The sequence below is a fragment of the Populus euphratica genome, unplaced genomic scaffold (genome assembly GCF_000495115.2).
Source record: "Populus euphratica unplaced genomic scaffold, PopEup_1.0 scaffold1753.1, whole genome shotgun sequence".
NCBI classification, from domain to species: Eukaryota; Viridiplantae; Streptophyta; class Magnoliopsida; order Malpighiales; family Salicaceae; genus Populus; species Populus euphratica.
Genome location: NW_011501582.1, coordinates 16,219 through 28,553, shown reverse-complemented (window position 1 = coordinate 28,553; position 12,335 = coordinate 16,219). Strand labels below are relative to the sequence as shown.

Sequence of the window (12,335 nt, the reverse complement as noted above, 5' to 3'; positions counted from 1 at the left end):
AATAGTTAATCACAACAATCAATCCTTTAAATTATGAGAATACCTGTATTTAAAATGAGCATTTACCATAAATTAAATGTTTTATATTATCAAACTTGTTATTATAAAATATGCTCTAGTTAAAGAGTTATAGATACTTCAAGTGCAAAATGATGATATAAAACCTTGATAAAAATGCACTTTTAAGTACTAATCAATTACATATAAGAAAAGAGAAAAGAGAAAATAAAATAAATACTATAATTTGAATAAGAACTTACCTCCTCAGAAACGACGTCAAAAACTTGACATGACCAAAAGATTAATGTCTTTTCCCAAGTGCAAAAGTGTTGAAGTAATAAATAACCCGGCAAGACTTAGATCGAACCACAATAATACAACAACAATAGTAACAATAGTAGTACTAGTAGTAGTAGTAAAGAAGAAGAAGAAGAAGAAGAAGAAGAAGTTGATGAGAGTTTTGAGATGGAAGATTAACAAAATAATTAAATAATGATAACAACAAATGTTAAGGTTAGAGGATCCACTAATGATATGTCAAACAATATAATATACTTATTCTTACACCATTAGTGTAACCTTTTCACCTTGACATAATAAACTTAGCTGAACATAATAAAAGAGAGAAACATAAATAAATAAAATAAAAACATAAATAAGATAAAAGTTAATTAAGTAAAGGAAAGGAAATGAAAGGCATAAACTTAATATTAAAGAAAGAAAAACTTAAGCATTACAAAAATACAAAGAGAGAAAGCAAGAACATGATCTTGATTTGGAAACCAAGATGTCTAAATACATGGCAAATGCCTTCTTTTATAGGCCAAAATTGAGAATTATTAATTTGATGACTAATTGATGAATGGGTGGCCAACTCTTGACTGGGTAACAATCCTTATCTTCTTTTGTCTACCCAAACCGTCATTGATAACGTTCGAATTTGAACCAGACCTCTATATGAAAGTTGTAAAAAATTGTCTCAGCTTTCTAGAAAAACATGAAGGTCATTTGGACTTTTAGAACTCAAGATATAGGCTAAACAGTGTCGGAACTGCAGGATATATTCGAACTTCTTCGTTGTTGCTATAATTTGGACTAAAAAAACAACAATTTTATGTTAATGAGTATAACTTTTAATTTGAATGATGAATCGAGCTAAAAATTGTCCAAAAGATTCTTAAGTTCTTATTTCTTATAAAGGTAAAATTTCATCTAAATAAGACATTAAGAAGACCTTATGATAAAGCTTAGAAGTTACTATTCAAGATTTGCAAAAAATTTCTAATTAATTTATGATATATTTTTCTATTTTTCTTGTAACTCTTTTGTTAATTTCCATTCTTTTTAAGACATTTTAACAACTATAAATAGATTTATTTAGCTTGTGTTAGAGATTGCTTATTATTCAAAAATAATATTGTGTGTGTGTGTGGCAAGGTTATTCATACTTCTCATTCTTCATCGAACTCTTCAGACCTTATCAAAGATTTGAGGCATCCATCCTTACACTTCTAATTCTTGATTTTTTTCCCCCTATAATTAGTGAGTTGTGGCCTTTCATCCAACAACTATGATTTTTTGGTTTAGGTAATCACTAGGTCAAGTTTTTTTCAACTATTTTTTCAGTTTTATTAGGTTGTTTTTTTATCTTGATTGTGAGTTCTAGGGTTTTTACCTTTTAGGTTCACATCAAAACTTACCTTTAAGATCATGATAGGTTTTTATTTTTTAAAAAATATGTTTACAATAAATAAAAAAACATGTTTTAATTCAAACAATCAAGAGATTTATTACTAAGAAAATAGAATTTAGGTGAAACACATTTTTCCTCAATAAATTTATTTTGTCTTTTTTTATAGATGTTTATTTTTATTCTAATGTAAAAAAAATTATGCCCAAGCAATGACAATGTTTAGGTCAAAGAAATACATTTCTCCTCAATAATTTTATTCATTGTCTCTTTTTACAAATATTTATTTTTATAATTTTTTAATTTTATTCTAATGTAAAAAAAGGATACCTAAACAATAACAACATTTTTAAAGCAATAAGGAAAATTAGGATTTCGGTCATTGATTCAAATGAGTTTAATAAGCTCAGTTGATTTAATAATATGATTATAAAAATTCATAAGCAATAAAAAATGAAAATGACAAATAAAAAAACTTTGTCAATATTATGAAAATATATCATCCATATATTCTTAAAATATCTTAATGATCTTATTTGATATTAAGACAAAAAATAAATAAGAATAAAATAATCTCATAAAGAAAAAAATAAAAAGAACCTGAAACTCAATTACCAATAAATCAAATGGTGAAGGAAAGATTGAGAAAACAATTACTTTTAAAATAAAAAAACTTGACTCGAGTTATCATGTCAAATTCGTTGTCTGGTTGTGAGGTCAAGATAACCTTATACAAAAGAAATTAAATAAAATAATGAAAGGTAAATAAGGGAAAAAATCAATTAAAACATAAAAAAACCTGAATCAACTTGAGTTAACTCAACTAACTCGTGATCAACTTGAGTGAACTTGTTTTATAATAACCCTATAAAACAAAATCAGCAAAAATCACAAAGTTGAAGGTCCAATAACTTAATATCAAAGGATAAAAATAAATAAAAAATCAATTTTAAAAAGAGAACCCATAAAAACTAGAAGTCAAATCAGGCTAACTTTCGAAACCTATAGCAGATTATAATACCAAGTTACCCTATAATAGGCAAATCTGAAAAATTCACGAAACAAAATCCTAAATCATCTAAAATTAAAATAATATAATAGATAGTAATAAAAAAAAATTAAATTTGATATAAAAATAAAATACATAATAGATAGTAATAAAAAAAAGATTAAATTTGATATAAAAATTAAATTAAATAAAATAAAATAAAATTAAAAAATAAAACAAATCAAGAAAATGTGATGCTTCATGCACACCCTCCCAGAGATGGCGCATATGCTATACAAAGAATGTATGTGCCCCCTACTCACTATCATAAAAGCTTCCAAGACTAAGTTTTTTTTTTAAATATTTAAATCATTTCATTCATTAAAAATATAAAAAGAACAATTTCTTCTCCATCAATATAATAATAATATATAAACCTGATGAAAAAAACCATTTTATCCTTTGTTGTGAAGGTAAAATTCATTTTGATTTTGCCTTTGTAATCCACGAAGCATTGCCTCATAGGCCACAATGCACCCACCGGACACTTTTAGTTTTATTTTATATATAATTATAATATAATATAATAAAGTTTAGTCCTTTTCTATTCAAGTGTAAATTGGTCCGAAAAAAGAAAGAACGAAAAAAATAATATGTATATTGGTTATTCGAATTCAGGTACCAAAAAAGGAAAGACTTTTCCGTTCTCTTTTACGGTCCCTCAAAATCAAGTAACTTGGGATGGGCACCGTATAACACTTAAAAAGCTAGCTAGCTACCCAACTCTACAATAACAATTATTAAGCTAGCTAATTAGGCGTATATATTTTGTTCAATGTCTACTAAATTATCGGCTGTGGAATCAAGTGCAACCCCTAATACCATCCGCAAATATACAAGTTAAACTATGAAATGGGATAAATCAGTGATTAATTAGAACTCAGATTAATCTATGTGGACTTGGGACTTCGAGCATCCGATTAGCATCAACAACATTAACGTTTGTAAAGCATACTTGGCGGTGCAAACTGATGGCTTCTTAGAATGCCATATTTAATTAGGAGGTAGATTTCAACATTGGCTCTCGACTATTCACAAAGTACGAACTCGTTTAAGTGAATATTGCTTGCAGGACTGCAAAATTAACTCGCTAGCAGCCATCATTTCCTCTCAAAAAATCTCATCCTTTAGCAGATAATTTTGCTTGTAAACCAGAGATACAGCACCTACAATGGAACATACTTATGCAATCCTGCTGGAAAAAAAAAAAAATACAATCTTCCTAATTTAAGACACCCTTGTCTGTAGAAAATGGAGCTTCATGTTATTTGGTTTTAGTCTCTCCTTATTTATCCTTTCCCTCTATGGGAATTCACAAATCCATCATTCATCAGAACAAGTAAAACTTGAGTTGAGGGAAAAGAGAAAGAAGAAGAAGAAGAAGAAGAGGAAGCAAGACGAAACCAGGTAATGTTGTTGTGAGAGGATTCTTAATTATCCTTGTTGGTGTACTAGTATTCACTGTAACTGCAAGCCATAAAACACCTCCGATAAAGATGATGATAATGTCCTCCCGTTTCCAACTTTGAAGGCAATCTGTAATAACAGAACAGATTCCAAGCAGCAATATGTTGAAATAGATAATATCAGCAGATTTGCCATCAACCGAAGCAGCACCACCCCACTTTAACTGATTTTAGCCAGAAGATAAATTAATAATAGCATAGCCAGCGCGTAAAGTTTTTTGTTAAAACTCCAAAGTTTCATTTGGCATTATTCTAAGCAATAAAAAAAACAGGTGAACTGAAACGCATAAAGAAACCAGAAACGAAGGAATCACAACGAAAACAAATGAAGGAAGGCAAGGCAGGTGGAGAAGAAGACAGACAGTTGCATTTCCATATTCAATCAAACCAAGATGGGAAGATGTAATAATTCACTCACTTATAGTCACAATAAATTGTTATTTAGCTTCCTCTACTTTAGAGTGCCCCTACCAAAACTCAATCAATTGCATAAAAACTCAGCAGCTACGACTCCAACTCTCAATCAACTCCATAAAGACTCAGCAGCTCCAACTTACAATTTCATGGCATACTTCACAATAAAGTCCCAATCCCAGAATTGCCTGTGCTAATTCCTTTTTTTAATTGAGTTAGTAGCTTGGGAGATAAAAAAAATCAATTAATACCTTTTCAAGATGCATAAGAAAGAAAGAAAGAAATTTAACTTGCAAAATGATTGATAAGATGAAAGGATATATGTAGTTAGTGAGTTATACACCAAAATATACAAGTAAAAAGTTATTCAAGATGATGATAGAAACTCAGAGTGAAAAAGAGACAGAAATTTGTCCAAAAACTAAACAAAATGAAAATCATCTCTAACAACAATAGCAACATCATCCATCATAACCAAGAATCCAAAACCAAAAGAGAGAAGACAAGGAAAGCAGTAGTAGCAGCAGCGCTAGTTTACCCTATTTAGAAGTAAAATCATCATCATTTCTCCATTTTCCCTGTAATCTGAGGAGGAGGAGCTAGATAAAGCCCATTATAATTACTTCCTCCTCCTTTTCCCTCCATAATCTCTTTCTCTTTGGCAGCCAAATAAGCAAGCCTTTCAAGCGCTTCTCTAGCTCTCTTCTTTGCATATGTAGCTTCCTTAACCCTTTTCTCAGCTTCAACCTTGGCCATCGCCGCTGCTTTCGTCATGGAAACGGCAGCAATCTTGGCGGCAGCAACAAGCGCTCTGGCGGAATCTCTATCGATGATCCTGCCGGAAGGAGAATCTCCGTTTGTAGCAGGGTTAAAGAAGGAGAAATTGGGGGAGGAGCAAGAGGGGCAGATGAAGGGAGTGTGGTGAGGGTAATTGGAAGGGATGCAAGGCTTGTGAGAGATGGAAGGGCATTTGTTACACATGGATCGATCAATTGGGAGTGGTTCTTCATACACACTGAAGCAGAAAGGGCAGAAGAGACCACGGTGGTCTTTTAAGAGACAGTTCGTGCAAAGGCGGCGGTAGGATGGGGTACGGTGGCGGACGTTGTGGAGGAGATACCGGTCTTCTGCTCCACATATTCCGCATTCGAACTGGTGATCTCGCTCTCGCTTCATTACATCGATTGATTGAGCCAAGCGAAAGTGATGATGATATCTCAACGGTAACCCTAGACGAGAGATAGAGAGCAAAGTGATTGATTATTATTATTTATGAATATTAGGGTTTTGAACCCTTTTTTATTCCTTATTTGGAAATTGGAATTTCTTTATTGGTAATTTCAAATTGGGGCATTTTCAGAAATTTACTATTAAGTATTACCCTATAAAGTATGGGTATTTTAGTATAAAAAAATTTATTATTTATTTTTTTATATATTATTGTGGATGAGCTATACAATTTTAATTTTTTAAAATTTGAGTATTAAATTATTTTTAATTTTTTTTTATAAAAACATAAGATTAAAGAAAGAGGAATGAAATGAAAAATACATTAAAGATGAGTGACATGCCATAAGTTTTATAAAAAAATGCATATTGATTCTTAAATTTTAAAAATCATGCAAATTATATAATCTCAGTAATTTAGTATTTTTTCAATTTAATTTTGATACAAAAATTTATTTTTATTATTTTTTAGTTCTTAGTTAAAAGAAGAGTGAGAAAGATCACCGAATTCCAGTGTTGAAGAAAAAAAGTGTTATTGATATCGATTTGTGTTAAATGATTTTATTTGATGAGGTGAGTTCATATTAGGTGTTTTTATACCTTTAAAGTTCGTGAAAAAAGGGATTTGAACTCGGGTTAATTTTTAAATTTAGGTTGATTTTGATTTTTGAGGTGAGTTTTTAAGGCTATAAATAAATTTATTACAGTTTTTACGGTATCTTATAAGTGTTTAGGATAAAATACGATTACAAAATAGGTTTTTATAAAAAAAATTAAACTTTAATTTTTTAGTCACCACAATAACCAAAATCGAGGTTTTTCAAAGAAATTCAGAGCCCACTCGCCCTAATTGCAAACAAAAAAAATTAAAGGCTCAAAGTAGGTTAGATGAGCTAGCTTGGTTTGGCAGACTCTAAAATATTTAACTTTTTTTTCTTTTAAATTAATAAATTTTTTCATGGTTTTTTCTTTAAATTTTACCTTCAATTTAGGGTTATTTGTTGTTTTTTCTATATGAGTATTTAGAATAAATTAAAATGCATCAAAATAATTTTTTTTTTTTATTTTTAAAATGAATATTTAGAATAAATTAAAATACATCAAAATAATATTTGTTAATTTTTAAAAAATTATTTTTAATATTAAAATATCAAAATAATTTAAAAATATTAAAATATATTTAATTTAAAAAAATAAATTTTTTTTTTTAAACATAAAAAAATATATGCTAATGATTTTGTGAACAGTTAAACGATTCCTTTACCATTGGTGACCAGGGTTAGTGTTTAGGTTTTTTCATTTTTAGAATATACGGTGAAAAGACATATTTATTCTTGATACCCAAGAAAATTAAAACGTGGGTATAGTCTTTTCAGTCTGGTCGTTTTTCCATTCATAAGATAAAAAACCCCCCACACCAGCGGGTAGGCAATGAGTCTTTTGATTGGAATCAAACAAGTTTTCTCTCTTTTCTTCCATTCATAACGACAACTCTGTACACTCTCAGGTAATTTAATTTTTTTCCCCGAATTGATGTTTTTGGGTTGTTTGATTTAGGGTTTTTGTGTTTTTAATTTGTGGGTTAAATATCAATTTTATGAACATCCAATATTTTCTTTGTTTTTGGGGGTTGCTTATGAAATTGATGTGGATTGAGTTTTTCTTTTAATTTCTTGATTTTTTAGAATTTGAACAAGAACGGCTAAAGAGGCTTGAAATGGGAATCACAACTCTGCAACAAAAGCTCCAACCACTCTAGATTTTCCAAGTACTTTCAGGGATAAGTATCTGGCTTTTTTTGTTTGTCTATGTAGAAGTAACAGATATGTGGTTAGGTCTTCCACGGACATGGTAGCATAGAAGAAAATAAGTTAAGAAAAAAATAGAATCCTTTCGGAGGTTTTTCTTTGTCTCTTCCTGATTCCAATTTGATGCGCATGGATGTCCGGTTCTAGATGAGCTAATTATTTTGTTTTTCTTAAACTTTGTTCCCTATCTATTGCTTTCTTCTTCTTTTAATTATTGCTTGCACATTCTTTTTGCTAGCAGTCACCAGTTGCTTATTTTGTATCCAACTCTCCTACATAATATGCTGGCGGTCAGAGCCATACCAAGGACTTTATGGCTATCGAGGTAAAAGCCAATCTATTCATCCTTATTTACCAAATAAAGGTAGCACACGTTGCATCCTTGGAGTGCTATAGTTTTTTTTTTCTTCGTTGGAAATGACATGTGGGTGTCCATATATTTATTTGTACACATTGTTTGTTGCTAAAGAATACCCAGTACTATCTCAATTTCAATCATAGCTTTGAAGCAAAAATAAATATTTACTAAAGAGTGGAGTGCTTTAGAAAAATGCAATGGCATAAGAGTGTCAAGGAAAAGACAAAACTCTATATATATTTTAGAATTTATAGCAGTTGTATAAAGATTGAGAATTAATAAATAATTTATCCAATTAGTTAGGACTAAAATAATCAATCTATATGTGTCCTTCAGGTTCTTGAAAGCTATGAAATTTGACCGGACAAGGAAATTGGAGCTTTATCACCATATGTCCCTAACAAATTTGATGGCTTTCTGAATTGGGTTTCGATAGTAGGTTCTGCTGGTGTTGTTGTTGTTGTTATAATTTGCTTGAAAATATTACTGAGCAAAAAATACTTGCTAGCTAGCTCAACAAGAATTGGGTTTTTCCCCGCTAATTTTAGGGTCACTAAAAGTTTGTTTTTTGACAGGCTTTGGATCTGGATGAGTTATTGCTTGAAAATTTATAGTATGCATGTCATTGGAGATGATATTTTTAAATATGTATGGTGGGCTTGAATCTAATTGAAGTAACAACCATGATTATGCTCTTTTCCAGGGAAAGTGAATGCAAATTAGGATCTAGAGAGATTAATAAAGAATTAAGGGTTTATAAATTCAAGAATTTTCATATGGGTTTTGTATAATTTGTTATAGATTGAAGTTGGTATGTGTTGGATTTTTAAATTACACTGTACTGTTTGGAAATTTTGTTGCTCAAGTTAGAAATCCAGGATATGTATTATTGTAAATGCTTTAGCCTTATTTAGTTTGATTTATATTTTATTGACGAGACAAATAAGAAAAGGAAAACTAAGATTTGGTGTGTTCTTGAAAATAATATAAAATGTTGCACTAATTTGTTTAAATGATTTTGTGCTGGTAATAGAGATTTTGATAGTGAACTTGTTGCTCAATAGGATTGCAGCAACGAAATTGGTTTTTATGTATGGGGAGAAATCAGGTCTTTGAGGTATGGTGAGTAATTCATTGAAAGTGTTGCAATGGTGTTGCTATTATGGTGTTCTATTGTTGTTGTGTTTTAAATTTGGTTAAGAAATGAAGGTTGTCTTTGATGCATTCTACATTTTATTTATAAACCATGATTTGTATGTATTACTTTGATATGTCTTTCTGATTTATTATATTTTAATGATTGAAAAGCAGTTGCTCTAAATTGATTTGGGATTTGAAGGCACAAGTTATTGATTGGAACCAAAAAAAAAAAAAGAGGAGTAAATTTGATGTCATTGCAGCAAGTTGGTCCCTTGCTTGATTTCATGATTCCATTTTCCCTTTGTGAAGCAATTTGAAAAAAATTATAATTTTTTTTTCAAGATTTATAAGATTATAAGATTTCATGATTGTTGTTGTTTATTACTTTATTATATTTAGTCGCTAGAGATTTTTTTGAACAACTTCGATGGGGTCAAAAGATAATTATATTAAAAAAATAATTTGGCATTTAGAATTGCTGAATTTGCTTTTGTTACCATGATGGTTTTTGATAGCAGTTAATCCTTCAATGTCTATAAATGAAATCCAAGAGTATAAAATAAGTTTTTGACTTGGAAGGCAAAAATAGAATGAACTCCCTGTAGGATAGGAAATGCATAACTCTTACATGTCATCTCCTCTCTTTCTTCTCTAGTATATTTCAGCAGTAAAAGATCAAGAATTTGGGCTCTTGACACAATTTACTTGCATTTATTAACAAACAACGGGTACTAAGCTTTGTAGCTTATTCTCTCAAAAGTGCAATGATATTGTGAGTTATCATTACCAAGCCTATGAAACAATTTAGTGCATATAAGTTATACCTTTTATTTTTCTGTCAAGCTAGTTAGTACCATAGTAATGCAAGAAAAGAAATACCATGATATTTGAATATCTTGATCGAAAAAAGATTGATATTTCAGCTCTTTTTTTATCTTCTTGATGAGCAAATCGTAATTGAAATTTATTAAATATATCTCTAATTATGTGTTTTTTTTTAAGCATACTCCTTTGGTGCTAACTCATGAAAGCTTCATGCATGTAGTTCTTCAGATATATGGAAACAATCCAAAAACTAAATCACCATTTTTTTCATGTTGAAACCTTATTCACACTATGTTTAATTATTTATTCCTTTCATTTTCTTATCCTCCTTATTTGCTTTTGCTTTTGTTTTATTTCTTCTCAATGACAATTTCTGGCAAAATTTTATAGCCACACATTTTGATTATGAGGTTTGAAATGTTTGTGTCTTTGCCTCTTGAAATATTGGTTGAATTGTTGCTGCAAGCAGGAGGAAAAAGGAGGAGGAAGAAGCAGGATATGTTCAACTAGGCAAGTCAACTAATTAAGGTATCTTTTCTGTGCTATGAAAAAACATTGATTATATTTTTTTCCCTTTGGCAATAAAGCACATCAGTGGCGTCTTAGATTATGGAACTCCTTGAAAAGCTATTTACACTTTCAGACCCATCTTGATTTAACAATAGCTTTTTTATATATCCATGCATTGATTAATTTTATTGTTGATATCTCTAATAAAGTAGGAGTTTAAACACTAATGCTACTCCTATTTAACTTTAAAAAATAACAATAATGGATGACAAGAAAATATCCAAGCCATTCCTTTGATGGAACCTAATGATAGCTTCTGAAAAAAATGACTATAATTTTTTTTTTTATAGAAATTATGATTTATATAATATATTATATTGTTCCATACGTTACTAATTGATTTTGTTACATTTTAATTGTTGAATAATTTTTGTTGGAAAATTTAGTTCCCTATTGTTGGGAAATAAGGTGATCTTTGTTTGAATTCCACTCCAGGTGGCACAAAAAATTATGTAATTGGCAATTAGATCCGGTATCATTTCTCTCTTACATAATGATTGATCTACCTTGGCTTAATTCTGCTATGGTGATAGGTAACAATATTTTCCAATTTTCATTAGTATTTTACTTAAGAAATGTATAAATCATCCTTTGACTCAAGGTTTGCTCAATAAATGATCCAAGGTAAAAAATTATGATACAATCATCTAAGAATTGGCTAGCATTTTGCCAATGTATTGGGGTTTATTTTTTATGGTTTCTGTATATTTGAAAGCTTGCCATAAGAAGAATCCTTCGACTTTGAACTACTTGATTGTGAATATAATTTTTGATCGGTTTAGCACGCATTTCCATTCACTGCATATAAATAGGTCTTATTTCTTTGATTCTTTTGCTGTCTGGTGGTGATGGTGTTCTGAATTTGATGAGGTTTTCTTTTATTATTGCCAGTGCAGATCATGGGATTCATAAAATAAAGACTTGAAAAATAATTGTCGAGAATCTGATATCATTAAACTACTTCTCGACTTTTGAAGATGGGTAAGAAGTTATAGAGTTGAAACAAAAGATGGTGAAAAGTTATAAAGTTTTGTTAGGTAGTAAAAGACAAACAAAAGATCGAAATCGCATGAGTGTTACAAGGATGCACAATCATCACATCACCAAAAAAAAAAAAAAAAAAATGTTCGTAGTGAAAGCAGCAGCCCGCAGCTTAGCGTGGGCACTAGCACTTGTTAACTAGCTAGGACTTGTAATGGTTTATAAAACCAACTTTATTGATTTAGTATTTTAGTCAATGGATTGGACACGTCAATATATGTAAATCCTAAACAATTACAAAAAAAAAAAAAAAAGTTTCTAGAGGAGAATAAAGCAATGTAATGATTATTATGCTTTTTTTATTGCTCTTAATAATTACCTGGGCATCAAGGGTAAAATAATCTTTTTAAGAAGATTTGAATATCATTTGTGGATCGATTAGGGATAATTTTATTGGTCAACTTTAAGTGAAAATTCTTTTTGGCCCTTGAAATCTGAAAAAAGAATAATCTTTTTATAAGGGTTTTTTTGGTCATTTTCTTTTAATTTGTATAATAAAATAATACTTATATCCTTTAACTAAGACATGTAAGTTTATTTATTTTTATATTTTTATTTATCTTTGTATTTTTTTACAGTAAAATTATATATTTAATCTTTGACTTTAAATTTTAAAGATGGCTTTGGAGGGTATTTTTGTTATTGTGCCATGGTTATTTTGTAATAATGATATACCTTTTAGTCTTTTATTTTGTAATTTTTCTTATTAAAATATTAATAAATTAGTAAAATAAGCTACCGTATGGCA

The 12,335-nt window shown here is 29.6% G+C and overlaps 1 protein-coding gene and 1 long non-coding RNA gene across 7 annotated transcripts; one reads left to right on the top strand and one right to left on the bottom strand.

Annotated features, from left to right (window-relative positions):
- Positions 1–3,693: 3,693 nt before the first annotated feature.
- On the bottom strand, positions 3,694–5,908 carry LOC105118120 (uncharacterized). 3 transcript variants are annotated; one of them, XM_011015986.1, is made up of 2 exons: positions 5,157–5,908; positions 3,694–4,274 (listed from the first exon to the last, which is right to left on the bottom strand). In XM_011015986.1, exon 1 carries the CDS (start codon positions 5,792–5,794, stop codon positions 5,180–5,182), a length of 615 nt encoding a protein of 204 aa, XP_011014288.1. In that variant the 5' UTR covers positions 5,795–5,908; the 3' UTR covers positions 3,694–4,274; positions 5,157–5,179. The 3 variants fall into 3 exon arrangements, with proteins under 3 accessions (XP_011014288.1, XP_011014287.1, XP_011014289.1); XM_011015985.1 differs by lacking the exon at positions 3,694–4,274 and adding an exon at positions 4,290–4,368; XM_011015987.1 differs by lacking the exon at positions 3,694–4,274 and adding an exon at positions 4,552–4,840.
- Positions 5,909–7,176: 1,268 nt separating this feature from the next.
- Positions 7,177–11,811, top strand: LOC105118119 (uncharacterized). Of its 4 annotated transcripts, none has more exons than XR_840894.1 (6): positions 7,177–7,352; positions 7,531–7,623; positions 7,895–7,978; positions 9,045–9,133; positions 10,446–10,504; positions 11,438–11,811. It is a non-coding gene; the product is annotated as an uncharacterized LOC105118119 (long non-coding RNA). The 4 variants fall into 4 exon arrangements; XR_840896.1 differs by having other exon boundaries at positions 7,178–7,352; positions 9,076–9,128; positions 11,443–11,811; XR_840895.1 differs by having other exon boundaries at positions 7,178–7,352; positions 9,076–9,128; positions 11,438–11,801.
- Positions 11,812–12,335: the final 524 nt, after the last annotated feature.